This window comes from Mobula birostris, chromosome 2, assembly GCF_030028105.1.
Source record: "Mobula birostris isolate sMobBir1 chromosome 2, sMobBir1.hap1, whole genome shotgun sequence".
NCBI lineage: Eukaryota > Metazoa > Chordata > Chondrichthyes > Myliobatiformes > Myliobatidae > Mobula > Mobula birostris.
Genome location: NC_092371.1, coordinates 10,100,184 through 10,121,029, shown reverse-complemented (window position 1 = coordinate 10,121,029; position 20,846 = coordinate 10,100,184). Strand labels below are relative to the sequence as shown.

Below are 20,846 nucleotides of genomic sequence, written 5' to 3'. Positions count from 1 at the left end.
AACCGATCCGCGTGCTCTTGCGCCAAACCCCGCCTCTTTTCAAAAATCGAATGAGAGCTGCGCCCGGCGCCGATTGATTGGTCAGTTTTATGTCAATCGGAGTCCAAGTTTAAACGCGAGTGGCTGTTCGTGCTGACACTCCGCGCCTCACCCCTCAGCTCCCGCCCCGCCTTTGGGCGGGTGGTGTGCTCGGTTTGAGGTGATGGGAGAAGCGGGGCCTGGGAAGATGCCGCTGGAGCCGGGTGTCGACCTGAAGATGAGTCCCGGGCTAGAGGTGAAGCTGGCCTCGCTCGCCCTGCTGCTGGTCCTGACCGTGCTGTGCGGGCTCTTGCCGGTGTGCGTCATGAGGGCTGTGGCCGGCGGCTCTGTGGGCGCAGGTGAGGAGGCCGCTGGGGTCTGGGCAGTTAGATGTCCCCTGGGGGTGGGGGTCGGGGTCGGAAGACAGGGGTTTAGACTGATGTCACCCACAGCCCTGGATGAAACTTAAATATTAGTGTTTAAAGGAGGCAGGTTGGCGATTCAAATGCCCCCGCGGAAGTTGGGGGGCGACGGGAGGGAGATGGTTAACTGTACCGTTTTCCCAGATGAGGCATTAAGCGAGAGGGTCTTAGTTCTTTTTTATTTCAGTAAGGAGATAACTATAGCCGGGGGGGGGGTCCTTCCCAGCTGAGACAGTGAGTAAAGGGATAATTGTAGCCCCTCTGAGCGAGATGGAGGGCTGGAATCCCCTTCACCCAGGTGAGATGGGGAAGGTGAGAGTTAATTGTGCTCTCTCCCCTGTTGAACTGTTGGAGGATTTAGTTAATTGTGCTTGTTCCTTGGTGGGGGAAGTGGGTGACCCCCCCCCACACACCCCCAGGCAAGATGGCAGTGACGGGTTAATTGAGCAACATGCACAGTCGGTATCCCCTGTAAGCAAATGGCCAGGCAGGGATTTTGACAATGCCCACCTCCTGGCAAAATGGTGAGAGGACTGTCAAATGTGCTCTCTCTCTCTGCAGGTCAGATGGGGAGGGAAGTGTGTTGGGTGTTCAATCATGCTCCTGTCCAGGTGAAATGGGGAGGGGGGAGCTGGGTGGTCAAGTGCTGGGCTATTTTGTTCCTGGGTGAAATGAGATGAGGAGCAGAGGTCTTAACGATTAGCAGGGCTGTGAGGAAGTGTTATTGTGACATGAATTAGAAAGGGGAAAGAAGTCATGGTCGTACATCAGGCACTTCCCAGAACATAGCTGTGAACATTCTGCTGGCCCTGACTATTGTGGCTGTACTTTATTAGGAGCTTGAAGAGATTTGGCATGTCAACAAATGCACTCAAAAATTTCTACAGTTGTACCCTGGAGAGCATTCTGACAGGCTGCATCACTGTCTGGTATGGAGGGGCTACTGCACAGGACCAAAAGAAGCTGCAGAAGGTTGTAAATCTAGTCAGCTCCATCTTGGGTACTAGCCTACAAAGTACCCAGGACATCTTTACAGAGCGGTGTCTCAGGAAGGCAACATCCATTATTAAGGACCTCCAGCACCCAGGGCATGCCCTTTTCTCACTGGAGGCACACACTCAGCGATTCAGGAACAGCTTCTTTCCCTCTGCCATCTGATTCCTAAATGGACGTTGAAGCTTTGGACACTACCTCACTTTATTTTAACATACAGTATTTCTGTTTTTGCATGTTTTTAAAATCTATTCAAAATACATAATTGATTTACTTTATTAATTTTATTATTTTTCTCTCTGCTATATTATGTATTGCATTGAGCTGCTGCTGCTAAGTTAACAAATTTCACGTCACATGCTGGTGATAATAAACCTAATTCTGATTCTGACCCTATTTATTAGCAGATACTGAGGTGGGGGGGGGAAGGTGTAGGGTTCATTGCAGTTTACAAGTTGGGGCATTCTTAGCACAGGCTTTGGGGGCTGGTTTGTCAACACATTGTTCCAATATTTACTATGGTATATTTACACCAGTCCCTGTTTTAATCAGTTTCCACAGATGGATTGTGTGACAGTTTTAACACATGATACTAAAATGCTTAATTTGGATTTGGGGTTAATCAGACAATCTCCACAGTTGAGAATGTGGTTGATTAGCTTGTGCTTGCTAGCTTGCATTGTCTGCTGGTTAAGTATTAGCTGGAATCTGTGAAACACGTCTGTGTTTAAAGATCAAATTTATTAACAAGGCATGTGTCACCACATTCATTTTGTCATAAAGATGGACAAACAACTGATGTCCCAAAAACTGCAAACTGTGCAAACACAAAATAAAGAAAAATATGTAGCCAGTAAAGATTGAGAGCACAAATTGTAGAGTCCTTAATGAGTCCATAGGTTATGGAATCAGTTCAGTGTTGGAGTGAGTGAAGTTAACCCCTCTGGTTCAAGATCCTGATGGTTGAGGGGTAATAACTGTCCCTGAACCTGCTGGTGTGTGGGACTTCGGGCTTCTGAACCTCATTCCCAATAGCAGCAGTGAGAAGAGAGCCTGGTGGGGGTTCTTGATAGATGCTGCTTTCCTGTAAATGTGCTCAATGGTAGAAAGGGTTGTACCTGTGATGGACAGGGCTGTATCCATTACTGTTTGTGGTCTTTCCATTTAAAGGCATTGGTGTTCCCATTCCAGGTCCGTATACTCAACACTGCACATCTATAGAAGCTTATCAAAGATACAGCCATAATTTCAACTCCTCCTACCTCCATTATCCCTCTCCCTCCAGACCTAGTTTATGTTAACAATCAACACACTCAAGGATGTGCTGGGGGCAGCTTGCAGGAGTCCCCACTCCAGCACCAACATAACATGTCCACGATGCTTGGCAGGACAGCACAGCGAAAAAGAACATGCCAAGTAACAAGAGCAAAACAAGCTTTCTTCCACAGACACACACCTAACCCCAGGACAAGCCAGCTTTTTCAGGCTCCAGCAGATCGTGGATTCACAGACGTTGTGCCCTGACTTCCCTAGTAGTCTCACAGAGACTTGTAGACTTGGGACTCGACTTGTAGACCCCCAATCAATTTTTGCTCTTTAATCCAGACCTCAGATCAACCTTTGGCCTTTGATCTGGACTTCTGAGAACTGCCCCCTCCAGCTGTCTGTATCCTGAGTGCTCGATTTCTCACCTGAAGCCTCTCCCTTCCTTTAGCACCACACTCTAGGATTATACTTTTAATCACCTGTTTGTATCCTTGTTTGCAAGATTATCAATTTTTTGGCCAGCTCTCCTGTGATCTGCCTTAATGGTTCATTACATTATTGGGACAAAGGAATTTTGTTGAAAAGTACATCAACACACACAGTGCTGGGGGAATTCAGCAGGTCGGGCAACATCGATGGAGGGGAATAAACTGTCAACGTTTCAGTCTGAGACCCTTCGTCAGGGCTGGAAAAGAAAGAGGCAGAAGCCACGATAAGAAGGTAGGAGGAGGGGAATGAATACAAGCTGGCGGGTGATAGGTGAGACCGGGTGGATGGGGGGTGAAGTAAGAAGCTGGGAGGTGAAAGGTAGAGGAAGTAAAGGGCTGAAGAAGGAAGAATCTGTTAGAGGAGAGTGAACCATGGAAAAGGAAAGGAGGGGCACCAGAGAGGTATTTGAGCAGGTGAGGAGAAGAGAATGGGTGAGAGGGGAACCAGAATGGAGGATGTGAAAAGGGGAAGTGTGGAAAAGTTACGAGAAGATAGTTCATGGTATCGTACCCAGACGATATAAAGTGTTGCTCCTCCAACCTGAGTGCGGCCGTGTGAATAGCCTTGTGGTAGTAGCGGAAGCTGTGGGTGGACGTAAGTGTTTAATGAAGGCTCTAAGTCTGACATTGTGGGCCAATGGCTGTTTCCTCTGCCGTACTGTTCTATGTCTTTGTCCTGATTTGTCTAGCCTCACTTTGACGGGCTGAATGGCTCCTGTGCCCTGATCTATACTGGGAGTTAGTCCTGCCTGTCAGATTCCCTCCAGCATGTATGTTGCTGTCAGCCAGCGTATGACTCCTGATGTGTTTTATACCTGGTTTTAACACTTTCTCCAGGTCATCGCCGCATTCTCAGTCTGCTCAGCTGCCTAGCTGGTGGGGTGTTCTTGGCCACCTGCCTCCTGGACTTGATTCCAGACTTCCTGTCGGACATGGCTGCAGTGTTGGACAAGATGAAGATCACCGTGAGTATCCTTGCGATGAGTGTCACAGGTCTCTCTCCTTTCCCTTGTATGGCAGTGTGAAATGACTTTGGTGGGTGGGGGAGGGATTAACATCTCCATGAAACCCACTTCCCTGAGGCTTCCCCTGTGAATATGTTGGGGTGATCTTCTGTATCTAGTGCTCCTGGTGCAGTCTCCTCTACATTGGGGTGAGCCAACACAGATCGTGGGACACTTCACTCAGCACCTTCACCCTGTCTGCCACAAAAGGTGGGATTTCCCGGTGGCTACCCATTACAATTTGACTTGCTGTACTCCTTCTGATATTTCATTTGGATAGCCTCCAACCTGACGGCACGACCATTGATTTTAGAATCTGGTTTAATGTCACAGGCTTACAAACCAGAGGGGTGGCCATTTTCCCCACCACATTTCAACGTTGATAGTTGGTAACACACACGAAGACCAGGCGAGGGGGAAGATGACACCCCCTCAACCCCTGAATATCCAAACTGCAGTATCAAGTGCTGTGTGAGTGTCAGCTGCTGCACCAGGGGTGCTGGGGGGGGGCAGGGTGGACGTGTCCCTGATCAGCATGAATCAGATTTTACTAACACAGCGAGTCTGCAGGAAGCTTGTGGTTCCCTATCTCCAAACAGGAAGGTTGGTGTTCTCGTCCTATCTGCATTTGGTGTGCTTCGCAATTGCCAAACTCAGTAGCTCTTGTGCAGCGACGTACTTGCTCCCGGCTTGTTCCATTGATTTTTTTTACATCAACCTGGGCACTTGGTGGAAAAGCTAACAGTTACAGCTGCCCTCAGGAGAAGATCTGGTTGCACTCATTTGACATCGTCTTAGCACGGAAACAATCAACGATGGAATGAGACAGGAGCAAGTGTGCCATTGCACAACGGCTTGGCAACTGCTGTGGCGGCACAGCCGCACGGCGGTTAGTGCAACACTATTACAGCACCAGTGACCCAGGTTCAATTTCACTGCTGTCTGTAAGGAGTTCTCCCTGTGACGGAGGAGTACGGGCTAGTAGGTTAATTGGTCCCGTGTGTGATCAGCTAATGTGTATAACTTTAAGGTGTTTGGGCGAACGTGTGGGGGGAAATGTCTGGTAGGTTTTTTTTACACAGAATGTTAAGTGCGTAGAATGGCTGCCAGTGGTGGAGGTGGATCCATTAGGGACACTTAAGAGACCCCAAACCTCTCCTTTATTAAGAGATGCTGCTGCGTCTTTACACTGCACGCATAAGCTTGGTCTGCGATGGTCTGAAGGATGTCATGTGCGCGCGCGCACACAGTTTTGGGTAGCAGGGGATGAGCATGCACACAAAGGTTACGCAGTCAGCACTGGATCAAAGCAGAGACAGGACAGGAATCTGGAGCAGCAAACAGCTCAGCAGGTTGAGTAATATCTGTGGGGGTGGGGATTGTCAGCGTTTCGGGTTGAAACCCTGCATCAAGGCTGAGAGGGAGTGGAGAGGTGTGAAAGACGATAGGCAAGTTGTGGGGGAGGGGGGGAGAATGAATAGCAGCAGAGGAGGAAAAATGAAACGCATGGAATGTACTGGGGGAGGGGAAAAAGTGAAGGTGGAGACAGCTTCTAGAGAGGGCATCACAAAAGAGAAGATGTAGAAATTCCTCATGAGCCTAGATCAATCCTTATCCCATCTCCCAACACCACTTGTTCCAAACTTTGGGAAAGTTGCTATTTCCCCAATCCCTTCATTTGTCCATTTCTCTGATCCTTGGTACATTGCAAAGCTACCTTTGTTAGTGTGACTCTTTCTTAGCTGTTGCATTTCAATAATTTTAGCGTTCTTGAAGCTGCCAAGAAGGTAAAGCAATCTGCAGTGAGCTGACGTGTCGATTACTGATATGATCTTGTGAGACATCCCACTCCTTCCCAAGGCTGATACAGCACAGCTAACATAAAACCCAAAGCTGCCTCGACACAGAGTGACACTCACTCTACACCTTCCTATCATAATCCTGGGGTCAGACACAGAGGGAAGCTCCCTCTACACCATCCCATCGCACACTGCTGGGGTCAGACAAAGAGTGAAGCTCCCTCTGCATCATCCCAACAGTTTTGTTGTTAAACTATGGTGGGCCCATGGAGGGACTCTGCAGCCACAATAAACCAATAAAGGGCAATGTACTACTGTTTCCTGCTGCTGGTCCTGGGTAATCGGGACATCGAGCACTGCCACTGACTGCCTTGCACCTCTCTCTTTCTCTCCCCTCTCCCCGCAATTCCTGCAGCTGGAGTTCCCCCTTCCAGAGTTCATCGTCGCCATGGGCTTTTTCCTGGTGCTGATCATGGAGCAGATCACACTGGCCTGCCGGGACCAGATGGCAGATACTGACGAGCAGAGCAGGGCCCTGCTGGGCCGTCCGTTGCCCCCAGACAGCCCTTCCTTCCATTTCCACGTGGACTTCAACTCCCACTCCGCCATCCGTTGTGTCGTGCTTGTGCTGGCACTCTCTCTACACTCGGTGTTCGAGGGATTGGCGCTAGGCGTGCAGGAGACGGGCACCAGAGTGGTGGAGATCTGCGTTGCCCTGTCTGTTCACAAGTGCATCGTGGCCTTCAGCCTGACTCTGAAACTGGTGCAGAGCAGGCTGAGGTGGGCAGTGGTGGTGGCTTGCATTGTCACCTTCGCTGTCATGTCGCCACTAGGCATTGGGCTGGGCATTGTGCTGACCGAGGACTCCAGCCACCAGCTCGTCCGTGCTGTGCTGGAGGGTATAGCTACTGGCACCTTCATCTACATCACCTTCATGGAGATTCTGCCCCACGAGCTCAACTCGCCCCACCATCGTATCCTCAAGGTCGTAATGCTTATCCTGGGTTTCTCCCTTGTCACCGGTGTCCTCTTTATCAAGGTGTGAGGAGAACGAGGTGAAGGCACACACACCGCACCACACCTTTCCATATTTCTCTATCTCCTCTCTTCCCATCACTTGGATTCTTTATTTTAACCCCATGCCTCCATTTGGCTTCCTGAGGTCTGGCAAGTGGCCATTCAATATCCCACCACTGCTGGCCTCCCTGTGTCTCCTCTCTCTCCTTCTCTCATCTCAGTCCCTCTCTCACTCTGTCTAATCTCTCCCCTCACCCCCTTCCCCTCTCCCCCTCCTTTTCTCTGATTTCTTTCTCTCCCCCCCCCCGCACTCTCAAACTCCCCTTTCCCCTCTATCTGTCTCATTCTCACATGTTACTGGTTATATTTATACCATCGCTATCACATACGGACATCTGTGAGCAGCTCCTCAGTGAGTCACTCTGAACTGACGTAGGTGCTTCCTCTGAACCATCTGCGCACACAGCTGCTGGGACTGGGCTGGTGGTGGTAGCCTCTGTAACGCCTCTCCCTGCCCCAAACAAAACCCATGCCCTTTGCGTAACAGTGTGCAAGAGGCAGAGAGTGAAAGACCATGGGGGAGCTGCAGGGACCCAGACCAGAGTTGTCATTACCCAGATGCACCTGTCCCTGGAACCTCCACTGCCTGTCTCTGCACCACCCTGCCCCTTGCCCCATCTGAATGAATTCTGTTGCTGGTAAAGTAGTGGAGTGGAGGGAGTGGCAAGGAGCAGCTGGCTCACACTATATTTTCAACCTGCTGTTTTGTGGAGAGTGTTGTGAAACAGATTAGTGTTTTCAAATTTCTTGCGATTGAGTAAGGATTGGGGCAATTGTACTGTGACTGGTTATCAGGGATCCCATTGCATCACACCATTTCATGTCGAGATGTACTCTCAGATAACAGCTCATGCACTCTTGTGGCCTCGAATGCTTAACATTACGTAGCCAGGCTTTCTTCATTTTGGAGATCTTGGTTGAGCAAGTGCTGGGGTTAGTGGTAATGTCTGAGAGGAAGGGGTAGTGTCAGTGGGGGGAAAAGCTTGGCAGAATCAGGTTTTATTCACTTGACCAGTGATCCTGGGGGTTAGAGAGAGAGGGAATCGGCCAGAGTTCCTGTACCCCATCACTGCCTCTGAGGTTAGAAAGAGAAAATGCCTTTGAACAGAGATAGGAGTTGGTGTGAATTTGTTGGCCAGCTTGGCTCATTCTGTGGTCCAAGTACAATTTCCAACGTATGTTTATCCTGCACTGATTAATAATCCCCTCTTTTCTCTTTTAATTTTAAAATCTATTTTTATCATTACATGTCGAAGTAATATTCAAAACAAAAACTTCATTTTTGGATTTGCCAGTATCTCGAACCATTGTAATACAGCCATTTCTGCTGCTTTTAGTAAGTTTCATAGATAATTTTTGTATAAATGTGACACTATTTTGTGTAGTTTTTGACATGAAGTAAAACAAGGTTTTAAAAACCCTGCATGAAACTCTTTGTATTTGAATGTTGAAGTAAGATGCACAGTGGTGACTATTTGAACAGATTAATGTTTTTAACAGGAAATAATTTATTTGATATAAATCTTTTAACTTGTGTTGATCAAATCATCTAATTTCCTTTGCTGCCCTGTTGCTACATCCTTACACTAGATGCATGATAGTGCTTTTGTAACTTTTAGACTACGCCTTTCCTCTAAGTATTTAATATTCATTAAAGGGGAAGTAATTCAGCATGAAAACAGGCCTATCAGCCCAACTGGTTCATGTCAACCACAGCAGCCTCCCCACTTGTTCCAGTTTCCCACATTAAGCCCATAACCCTCCAGGCTCCTCCCTCTGTTTACCCATCCAAATGTCTCTTAAATGTTGCAGTCGTACCTGCCTTGACCACTTTCTCCAGCAGCTCATTCCAGGTAGTCATTCCTCTCTTACTTCTCACGTCTCTTCAGTCTCTCTCCTCTTGTATCTATCCCCTGGGGAAAAGACTATAACCAACCATCTTAGCCATATCCCTTATGATTCTCTAAACTTCTGAGAGGTCACTCCTCATCCTGCACTGTAGAGAATAAAGATCTAGTGTGGCCAACATCTCCCCATATCTCAGGCCCTCTAGTCCAGGTAGCGTCCTTGTAAATCTTTTCTCCATCTCTAGCTTGACAATGTCTTTCCTACACCAAGGTGACCAAAACTCTGCATAATATTCCAAGTGTGGCCTTGCTGCTATCTGTGGCTTAATGAGAGGGGATTCTCCTGGATTTCACTCAGTCAGTATAACCAAGGAATTGGTTGTGGACTTCAGGAAGGGGAAGTCAGAAGAACACACACCAATCCTCATTGGTGGGGGGGGCGGTGTGGCGGGGGGGGTTGCAGTTCAGCAGTGGAAAGGGTAAGCAGCTTAAAGTTCTTTGGTGTCAACATGACTGAAGATCTATCAGAGGGTCATTGCAATTATGAAAAAGGCATGCCAGCAGCTATATTTTATTCGGCGTTTAAGGAGAGTTGGTATGTCACCAATGACTAGCATATTTCTACAGATGTACGTACCATGGAGAACATTCTAACTGGTTGTGTCACTGTCTGGTGTGGACAAGATCAGAAAAAGCTGCAGAGGATTGTAGCCTCAGCCAGCTCCATTATGGGCACTAGCCTCCCTATCTTCAAGGACATCATCTTGAGCCAATGGCTCAAAAAGATGGCATCCATCATTAAGGACCCTCAATCAAGGATATGCCCTGTTCTCATTACCATGAGAGAGGAGGTGCAAGAGCCTGAAGACAGTTTTAGGAAGAGCACTCAACATTTTAGGAACAGGTTCTTCACTGAAGTGCCCTGACAATGGAGCATGACTATAGCCATCCTTGGCAGCCACTGGAGTTAAGAGGGAATGGTGTTTGCATACCCAGGACTTGTACACAGCTTGGCACTGCCACACAAAGTCAGCCATCAGAGTATTCCTCAATACTCCAAATATGGCCTTGACAAAGTCAGAGTTATACAGCATGACCACAGGCCTTTCAACCCAGCTCATCCATGCTAACCCACCATCCAAGCTAGTCTCCTTTGCCCGTGTTTGGCCCATAATCCCTCTGACTATTTCCTATCCAAGTACCTGTCCAAATGTAATTTAATCCTTGCATCTTCTACAAAACGTCAGTGAATGTGTGGGCAGAAGAGTGGTGAAGATGGCAGGCAGGGGGTGGGGACTGTTTTAAAGTGCAAAACGTGACTTCTCTGCTCTGCAGTTGTACCTTCTGAAATAGCCTCAAGTTGTGGGCAGAGACCACAATGGCGAAAGTTCTCCTAAGTTTGAAGTTCAAAAATTCATGGTAAATGTGTTATTAAGGTGCATATATGTAACCATATTACAGCCCTGAGAATCATTTTTTGCAGTCATTCGCAGTATAATACAAAGGAGCACAATAGAATCAGTGAAAAACCACACAAACCGAGATGAACAACTAATCAATGTACAAAATATATCAATGTGCAAATACAAAAAGAAAAGCAATAATAAGTCAAGTCACTTGTCATTTCAATCATAACTGCTGGTATGGTACACAGTAAAAATGAGACAATGTTTTTCAGGACCATTGTGCTACATGAAGCAATACAAAAACTACACTGAACTACGTAAAACTACACTAGAATACAGACCTACCCAGGACTGCATAAGTAATAAACAAAACAATAGGCACAGTAGAGGGCAGTAGGTAGGTGTCAGTCCAGGCTCTGGGTATTGAGGAGTCTGATGGCTTGGGGGAAGAAACTGTTACATAGTCTGGTCGTGAGAACCGGAATACTTTGGTGCCTTTTGCCGGAGGGGGAAGAGTTTGTATGAGGGGTGCGTGGGCTCCTTCATAATGCTGTTTGCTTTACAGATGCAGTGTGTGATGTAAATGTCTGTAATGGCGGGAAGAGAGACCCCGATAATCATCTCAGCTGACCTCACTATCCGCTGCAGGGTCTAAAAGTAATAAATAATTCCGAGAACATGAGTTGTAGAGTTTCTGAAAGTAAGTTGGTGGGTTGTGGAGTCAGTTCAGCGCTGGAGTGAATGAAGTTATCCACATTGGTCCAACAAGCAGTCGGAGTGCTCCTCAGTCCTTGCTGTATTCAGCTGCGGTCAGCTGACGTTGCTGGGAAAGATGGGGCACAGCGGACATGGAAGGCCTCCATACAGCTAGGAGTTCACGAAACTGAGTTAGCCCTTGGGGAACAATCTCCTGGTCGTCAGGCACCACTCACCACGCTGACTCTGAGCAAGCCCATAGAATTTGTGTGTGAGCCTCCAGGGAGAGGTAAGGAGGGTGCGGGGTTGAGGAGAAGTGCACCCTACCCGGCCTCCATTCTGTGTGTATGCAAATGCCATTCCCTCCCAACCTCAGTGGCTATGGTCACGCTATGTTCAGTCCAAGAGTTGGATCACTTTATGCAGCAAAACATTCAATGAGTCAACGTGGAATATTCTTGCATTTCCTGCAGGTTTTGTGCAGCCTGTCCTAGTCACCCGAGACAGTGTCTCATCACATTTGATGACTAATTTATTGCAAAGTTGAAATTAAATTTATTAGCACAGTATGCACAGTGCTGTGCAAAAGTCTGAGGTTGCTCTGTAGCCTGAGTGCCTAAGACTCTTGCACAGTCCAGTATTTGTCAACATGGAGCGAAGAGCCAGTTTATGAACCTGGCTGGAGTAAAGATACTGGGAATGATGAGGGTGGAGCACTGCGGGGAGGGGTGTGTGACAGGTGGCAGAGAAGGAGTGCCAAGAGCAGGGCTGGCACAGGTGCAGACACACTCAGCTGGGAGACACCAGGCAAAGTCATTTGAATCCAAACAATAGGTTTATTGATCATTATAGAATGTCTCTGTGGTGCCTCGTGCTCCCTCCCCTCTCCCTTCCCCCTTTCCCAGCCATGATTCCCCTCTCTCCCTGCCCCCTTCCCACCCTCAGCCCACAATAGAGACCCATATCAGAATCACTTACTTATGTTATGAAATTTGTTTTTTTTTGAGACAGCAGTACTGTGCAAAAGTCTTAGGCACCCTAGATAGATAGATATGTCTAAGACTTATGCACAGCACTGTATGCATCACTACATCACTATACACTACCTGGAGATTCAGTTCCCTGTAGACATTCACAATAGAACTGAGAAACACAATGCTATCAATGAAAACTACAGACAAATAATCAATGTGCAAAAGAAGACAAACGCTGCAAATAAATAAATGGGGATACCATACATACATTCTGAGGACATCGTTGCAGAGCCCTTGAAAGTGAGTCCAGAGGCTGTGGAATCCATTCAGTGTTGAGGTTAGTGAAGTTATCTAAGCTGGTTCAGGACCCTGATGGTTGAGGCATAATAATTTTTCCTGAAGTTGGTGGCGTGAGACCTTAATTAAGGTTCCTGTTCTTCCTTCCTGATGGTAGCAACAAGAAGAGAGCATGGCCTGGATGCCGGGACTCCCCCTGAATGCTGCTTTCTGCGGCAGTGCTTCTTGAAGGTATGCTCAATGGTTAGTTCAGCTGAACATTGTGAACCACAGGGTATCAGGAAATGTAGAAGTGGCTTGACCTAAAAGCAGAGCAGCAGAGACGATTTAGCGGCGGACTGTAACTTTAAAAATAACAAGCCACAAGGGGCCACAAAGCAAGCGAGAACAGAAAACAAACACAACAAGCTTAACATTAGGGAGAGTGAAAGCGAAGAGCAACTGGTTGAGGCTGGCTGTTTCGATTAGTGAACAGGACTGGATGAGACTTGCTGTCCATTACTCTGCTGGGGGCTTAGGGCAGCGATGGAGGGCCTCCATCTCTGTCTGAAACCAATTTTCATCTTGGTCTTGGCAGTGTTCTGGGCTTTCTTCATTGTACCAGTAGCTGCCCTTTGGTTTTCACCACTGTCAGCCATGCTAGAGGTAACGCAGGAATACCATCGTAGAAGGATGTAGAAGGATTCTTCATGGCTGTTTCCATAACAATTTTGTTTGACCAGTCAGGGTTGTTAGCCCTGAGATCAACCCCTGAAGCTGCAGAACCGGTGGACTACTCTTAGTTTGGCCTCTACCCTTTGCCCTGCTTGGCATGGGTGACTACCAAAAGCCAAAGCGTCACGCCCTGACTCCAGCCAACATAACTCTCTGGGTCATTGAGGCATGCAGGTCTCCAAAACACAACAAGGTTGTGGTCCTCTTGGAGGATTGTGGATGACAACTGGGGTTAAATAGGCTGCAGGTGACTACTATTAGCTGGGTGGAGACTGAGAGGTAGGTAAATGTGTGGGCCTGACACAGGGGCAGTTTTGGTGCCGTATTCCTCTATGTTCTACGCTGAATATCCCCCAGTGAGTCAGCCTCCATAGCTCTCCAGGATGGAGAATTCTGAAAGCTGTATGAATTGGTCAGTCAGTTTATTACTGCCCCATGCACCAAGGTACTGTGAAAAATTTTGCATGCCGTCCCTACCGATCACTTCATTACAACAGCGCACCAAAGCAGAACAAGGGCAGATGTCAAAGTGTCAGAAGTACAGAGAAAGGGTAGTGCGGGCAGAAACTGCAAGAGCCATGAGAAAGAGATTAGGAGTCCATCTTCATCCTATGAGAGGTCCATTCAAGAACTGGATAAAAGTTGGGTAAAAGATGTCCTTGAGCTTACAGCTATGTGTTTTCAGGCTTTTGTATCTTCTGACCTATAGGAGAGGGGAGAAGAGAGAATGTCCGGGGTGGGTGAGATCGTCACCAGGGTTAGTAAGTGCTAAGTAGTCGTCAGAAAAAAGGCAACACTTGGCAGGCTTTTGCCAACGTATCTTTGGATTGTGTAGGTTGTTGATGCAATTGATGCATTTCACTGTATGTTTCGGTGTACATGTAACAAGTAAAGCAATTCTTTTGAAACAACTTAACAAATGTACCACGGTGAACAATGAAGAATTTCCATGTCTGAAATGAAGTTTATTATCATAGAACATAGAACATTGAAATCTACAGCACATTACAGGCCCTTCGGCCCACAATGTTGTGCTGACCATGTAACCTACTCTAGAAACTGCCTAGAATTTCCCTAGCACATAGCCCTCTATTTTTCTAAGCTCCATGTACCTATCTAAGAGGCTCTTAAATGACCCTGGTATATCTGCTTCCACCACCACCGCTGGCAGTGCATTCCACGCACCCACCACTCTGTGTGATAAACTTACCCCTGACATTCCCTCGGTACCTATTTCCAGGCACCTTAAAACTATGCCCCCTTGTGTTAGCCATTTCAGCCCTGGGAAAAGGCCTCTGGCTATCCACTTGATCAATGCCCCTCATCATCTTATACACCTCGATCAGGTCACCTTTCATCCTCTGTCGCTCCAAGGAGAAAAGGCCAAGTTCACTCAACCTGTTCTCATAAGGTACGCCCTCCAATCCGGGTGACATCTTTGTAAATCTCCTCTGCACTCTCTCTATAGTAGCTACATCCTTCCTAGTGAGGTGACCAGAACCGAACACCGTACTCCAAGTGGGTTCTGACCAAGGTCTTACACAGCTGTAACATTACATCATGGCTCTTGAACCAAATCCCATGGTTGATGAAGGCCAACACACCATACACCTTCTAAACAACACTGTCAACCTCTGCTGCAGCTTTGAGTGTCATATGGACACAGATCCCAAGATCACTCTGATCCTCCACACTGCCAAGAGTATTCCATTAATATTATATTCTGTCTTCAAAATTTGACTTAGCAAAATGAACTACTTCACACTTACCTGGGTTGAGGTCCATCTGCCACTTCTCATCCCAGTTCTGCATCCTATCGATGTCGCGCTGTAACCTCTGACAACCCTCCAGACTATCCACAACACCCCCAACCTTTGTGTCATCAGCAAACTTAATAACACACCCTCCTACTTCCTCGTCCAGGTCACTTATAAAAATCAAAACGAGGAGGGGTCCCAGAACGGATCCCTGTGGAACACCACTGGTCACCGATCTCCATGCAGAATACGAACCATCCACAGCCACCCTTTGCCTTCTGTGGGCAAGCCAATTTAGGATCCACAAAGCAAGGTCTCCTTGGATCCCATGCCTCCTTATTTTCTGAATGAGCCTTGTGTGGGGTACCTTGTCAAATGCCTTGCTAAAATCCATATACACCACATCTACAGCTCTACCTTCATCAATGTGTTTGTTAAAGTATCTCTTATCAAAGTGTGTAGACCATATACAACCTTGAGATTCATTTTCTTGCAGGCAGCCACAGGAAAACAAATATAATCTTTGAAAAAAACACACACACAACAAAGACCAACAAACATCCAGTGTGTAAAAGAGGCCAAATAGTACAAATATTTTTTTACATATGTAAAGTCAAGCTGCAGAGTCCCTGAAAGTGAGTCCACAGTTTGCGGAATCACTTCAGCGCCGAGGTGAGTGAAGTCGATCCAGGAGCCCCAGAGCTGCCGGACGGCTGCTCCCGAATCTGGCGGCGTGGGATCCAAGACTCCTGCACCTCCCGGCAGATGGTAGCAGCGAGAAGAGAGGGAGATGGGTGGAACGCAGGCAGACGGGAAGGAATCATCTCAGCGAGAATCACACCCGGTCGTCCCAGGGAAAGTTACCGACTGGCACGGATCCGAATTAAATCAAGCGTATAGCGCGTGAAATCTACACCCACGTTACTGGGACTGCTATCCGGTCACCCAGAGCTGAGCACGCTGCGTCCATCGCTGCGATAAAATAACAGCCAAGGACTAGCAACCTCCCATTATGGTCTGGAGACGTGGACTGGAATAGGTCGGGGGTTTATAAAAGGATCACAGATCCTGCGGATGAGTTACAGGCTGGGATCTAATTCGAGGGGTTTATATATATAATGACGGGTCCCCGGGAGTGGGTCGCGTGCTGTGATCTAATCCAGGGTTTCGGTGGGTTTATATACAGAATAACAGATCTCCGGGGGTGGGTCATTGGCTGGGATCTAATCTATGAGTTCATGACCTTGTCCGCGAGAGTGAGTTACAGGCTGGGATCTAACGCAAAGAGGACTTCCGGGGTTTATGTATAGAATATCAGATCCTCGGCGGAGGGTTACACGTCAGGATCTAATCCAGGGGTTCAGATAACAATAACAGTTCCCGGAAGCGGGTTCACAGGCTGAGATATCAATCTCGATGCATTTATAAAGAGGGCACGACAGCGGCCATTTGATATGTCACCAAAAAAAAAACACTGGAATACTTACTTCGACACACGTACCACGGAGAGCATTCTAACCGGCTGTATCACTGTCTGGTACGGGGGTGGGGTGCAACACAGGATGGAAGTAAGCTGCAGAAACTCGTAAAATTAGTCAGCTCCATCGTGGGTACTAGCCTCCGTAGTATCCAAAACATCTTCAAGGAGCGGTGCCTCAGAAAAGCCCCATCAAGGACCCCCACCACCCAGGGCATGCCCTCTTCTCATTGCTACCTGAGGAAGGAGATACAGGAGCCTGAAGGCACACACTCAGCGATTCAGGAGCAGCTTCTTCCCCTCTGCCATGGACATTGAACCCACTACTTTTTTTAACCTTTCTGTTTATGCATATCTTAGTTTAACTGTTTAATATACTTAATGTTTTTTCTATATTTATCAAGTACTGCATTGTACTGCTGCCGTAAAGTTAACAAATTTCGTGACATACGCCGGTGATATTAAACCCGATTCTGATACGATCTCGGGGTTGAGAGGAGGTTTGTATGTACAATGACAGGTCCCCAGCAGTGAGATTGCGGGACTTGGACGAAAGCCTGCCAGACAGCTCTGGAAACAACGACCAGTCATTCGGAAGGCAATGATTCGTGGCACAAACCAGCCGCGGTCTGGAGCGCGATTGTCACATAATTTATCACACGTTTCTGATGTGGCGGTTTCTGAGCGCTCTCGCTGAGCTCAGACCTCAATGAAAGTTCAAAGTTCAAAGTCAACTTGCTGTCAGAGTGCACGCATGTCACCGTACACAGCCCCGAGGTTATTTATTTATTTACTTATCTACCGCGATACACCGCGGAACAGATCCTTCTGGCCCCCCAGCAATCCCCTAGCCTAATCACGAGACAATTTACAACGACCAATTAGCTTACTAACAGGTACGTATTTGGGTTGTGCGAGGAAACCGGAGCACCCGGAGGAAACCCGCGCAGTCACATGGAGGACGTACAGACGGCGGCGGGAATTGAACCCCGGTCGCTAGTACAGTAAAGCGTTGTGCTAACCATTTCTTGCGGACATTCACACTAAATACAAAGAAACACAACTGAATCAATGAAAACACTCAAACAACAAATGCGGACAAACAGCGAACTGTGCAAATTCAAAAGCAAAATGATGATAATAAATAAGCATTAAATATCGAGAACATGAGTTGAAGAGTCTTTGAAAGTGAGTCTGCAGGTTGTGGAATCAGTTCAGTGTTGAGGTGACTGGTTCAAGAATAATAACGGTTATGGTTTAAGGATAATAACTGTTCCTGAACCTGGTAGTGTGGAACTTGAGGCTCTTGTACCTCCTCCCCGATCTCAACAGCGTGAAGAGATCATGGCCTTGACGGTGAGGGTCCCCGGCCCAGGATGTGCTGCAGACAGGACAGATGTGTCTGTCCCAGGATGTTCTGCAGACAGGACAAATGTGTCTGACCCAGGTCAAAAGAGGTTTTTCAGGAGGTAAAGCAGTGAAATGTGATATACCTAAAGGCAGATCAAATTCTACAGCAACCTTCTATTCGCTGGAGGAACTCAGCAGGTCAGTCAGCATCTGAAGAGGACATAAATTGTCAACATTTTTGGATGGGAAGTCTGCACTGGAGTTAAACACAGAATGAAGAACATTACAGAACAATTCAGGCCCTTCAGCCCATGGTATTGTGCCGACCTTTTAACCTACTCTAAGATCAATCTAACCCTCCCCTCCTGCATTGCCCTGCACTTTTCAGTAATCCATGTGCCTATTTAAGACTATCTTATATGTCCTTAATGTATCTGCCTCGACCATCACCCGGACAGGGCATTCCATGCACTCACCACTCTCTGTCTAAAAGTCCTACCTCTGACATCTCCCATATACTTTCCTCCAATCACATTAAAGTCATGCCCCCTTGTATTAGCCATTTCTGCCCTGGGAAGAGAAGTCTCTGGCAGTCCACTCGATCTAGTCCTCCTATCGTCTTGTACACTGTTATGTTTCCTTCAATCCACCTTCGCTCCAAAGGAGAAAGCCCAAGCTCCCTCAACCTCTCCTCATAAGTCATGCTCTCTAGTCCAGGCAGCATCCTGGTAAACCTCCTCTGCAGCCTCGCTGAAACCTCAACATCCTTCTCATCATATGAAGTGACCAGAACTGAGCACAATATTCCAGTGCGGTTGACCATCCCCTCTCTCATAAGACATAGAATGTAGAACAGTACAGGCCCTTTGACCCACGATGTTGTGCCAACCGTTTGACTTACTCCAAGATCAATCTAACCCTTCCCTTCCACATAGCCCTCCATTTTCCGGTCCAGTAGATTTATTTGTAGTCCAACATATTTAGTCCACTGTGTGTCTGAATCAATTTCTATTGCAAATGGGAAAGTAAATGGATTTGAAATATTGGATGCCTTGCGCTGTTGTGAATTACAAGATTCCATCGCCTCATGCAGATACTGCTTGGCCTGCTGAGTTCTTCCAGCAGATTTTCCACTGATCTATTGTGGTTCATTTTTCTGTGCCCAGCACGACAGCGGCCCGTGAAATATTATAAATGGAGACACAAGAGACTGCAGATGTTGGAATTTGGAGCAACACACAAGCTGGTTGGGAAACATTTCAAAGTTCAAAGTAAATTTATTGTCAAAGTACCTGTATGTCATCTTAGATTCATTTTCTAGCGGGCATTTGCAATAAGACCATAAGACAAAGGAGCAGAAGTAGGCTATTCGGCCCATTGAGTCTGCTCCGCCATTTTATCATGAGCTGATCCATTTTCTCCTATTTAGTCCCACTCCCCTCCCTTCTCACCATAACCTTTGATGCCCTGGCTACTCAGATACCTATCAATCTCTGCCTTAAATACACCCAATGACTTGGCCTCCACTGCTGCCCGTGGCAACAAATTCCATAGATTCACCACCCTCTGACTAAAAAAATTTCTTCGCATTTCTGTTCTGAAAGGGCACCCTTCAATCCTTAAGTCATGCCCTCTCGTACTAGACTCCCCCATCATGGGAAACAACTTTGCCACATCCACTCTGTCCACGCCTTTTAACATTCGAAATGTTTCTATGAGGTGTCCCCTCAATAGATACAAAGAAACTCAATAGAATCAACACGCTGGAGGAAATCAGCAGGTCGGGCAGCATCCGTGGAAATGAACAGTCAACGTTTCAGGCCGAGACCCTTCGTCAGGACTGGAAATCTACTGGACAGGAAAATGGAGGGCTATGTGGGAGGAAAGAGTTAGATTGATCTTGGAGTAAGTCAAAAGGTTGAAGGGTCTCGGCCCGAAACGTTGACAGTCCTGACGAAGGGTCTTGGCCCGAAACGTTGTCTGTTCATTTCCACGGATGCTGCCCTACCTGCTGAGTTCCTCCAGCGTGTTGTGCGTGTTGCTTTGACCCCAGCATCTGCAGAGTATTTTGTGTGAACACAATAGAATCATTGGAAAACTGCACACAGAGATGAACAAACAATGGATTTGCCCAAAAACATAAACTATGTAAATACAAAAAAAAAGTCATAAATAATATTGAGAATGAGTTGTAGGGTCCTCGAAAAGTGAGCCCATAGACTGTGGAACAGTTCAGTGTTGAGATAAGTGAAGTTATCCACGTTGTGAGTGGGGTGGGGGATGGAGGGGAAGTGGACAGTCGACTTTCAGGTTAAGACTCTAGATTCTAGATTCTAGGTCGCCCATTATTAAAAGTGGAGGTTGAGTGTACTGTCATATGAACAACTAGATCTGTGCATAGGTGTAATGAAAAACTTTCTTATACAGCATTAGGGTCAGAAGGCATCAGATACACATTGTTCACAACAAATAAAGCGCAAATTAAAGATAAATCATGAACAGCTTTTACAAGAAAGAACACAATAGGAACAAAAAGAGAGTCCTGCCAAAGGGGTTCGGCCGGAAACGTCGACGACATTCTTTTCGGAAATGCTGCTTGACCTGCTGAGTTCCTCCAGCGTTTTTGTGTGTGTGACTTGGATTTCCAGCATCTGCAGATTTTCTCTTCTTTGAGAAAATTTACAAAAATAAAACCCGTCCACTTTAAGGCAAAGTGGAGACAGGTAGTGTTATGGTTAGCGTAAACACGAGGAAATTTTGATTAGCGTGTTGCTTGTGGTTAGTGTACATCGGTTACAACGGGACATTATAGGGTGCGCATCTGGGCTCAGAAGGTGCAGGTGGGGTTCGAGCGGGATAAAGCGAAGTGATTCAGTTTGGAAGGTTGAACTTGAAGGCAGAATACGGGCTTAATGGCAGGACTCGTAGATGTGTGGAGGAACAGAGGGATCACACCCTTAAAACCCTCAGAATTGCTGCGATACTGGAATCTGAAGCAACACATGTTTCGGGGCTGAACGGGTTCCCTTTCCTCCCTCGGATGCTGCCTGACCTGCTGAGTTCTTACGGCAGTTCGTGCATTCCCACACGGCAGCACCAGCCGTCCCTTGTGTTTCATTTCCAAGAGGGGGAGGAAGGTCTGAGGCAGATGAAGGTGGACACTCCATACGCCGCCCTGCTCCTCCAGGAGTTCGTGTGTCGGCACCGCGAGAATTATGAAAAATGAACTACGATAACCACAATGCCTAGGGGGGAGGTGGG

The 20,846-nt window shown here is 47.2% G+C and overlaps 1 protein-coding gene across 1 annotated transcript; it reads left to right on the top strand.

Annotated features, from left to right (window-relative positions):
- Window positions 1–132: 132 nt before the first annotated feature.
- slc39a1 (solute carrier family 39 member 1) lies at window positions 133–8,488 on the top strand. Its single transcript, XM_072282612.1, has 3 exons — window positions 133–377; window positions 4,025–4,152; window positions 6,406–8,488. The coding sequence occupies exons 1-3, from the start codon at window positions 203–205 to the stop codon at window positions 7,033–7,035; spliced, it is 933 nt and encodes a 310-aa protein (XP_072138713.1). The 5' UTR covers window positions 133–202; the 3' UTR covers window positions 7,036–8,488.
- The last annotated feature ends 12,358 nt before the right edge of the window (window positions 8,489–20,846 follow it).

What these genes read in the sequence shown, in the direction of transcription:
- slc39a1 (XM_072282612.1), top strand. Translation starts at nt 203, where the DNA reads ATGGGAGAAGCGGGGCCTGGGAAGATGCCGCTGGAGCCGGGTGTCGAC. An exon ending in CGGCGGCTCTGTGGGCGCAG is followed by an intron (nt 378 to 4,024) that starts GTGAGGAGGCCG and finishes CACTTTCTCCAG; the next exon opens with GTCATCGCCGCATTCTCAGT. An exon ending in TGGACAAGATGAAGATCACC is followed by an intron (nt 4,153 to 6,405) that starts GTGAGTATCCTT and finishes CAATTCCTGCAG; the next exon opens with CTGGAGTTCCCCCTTCCAGA.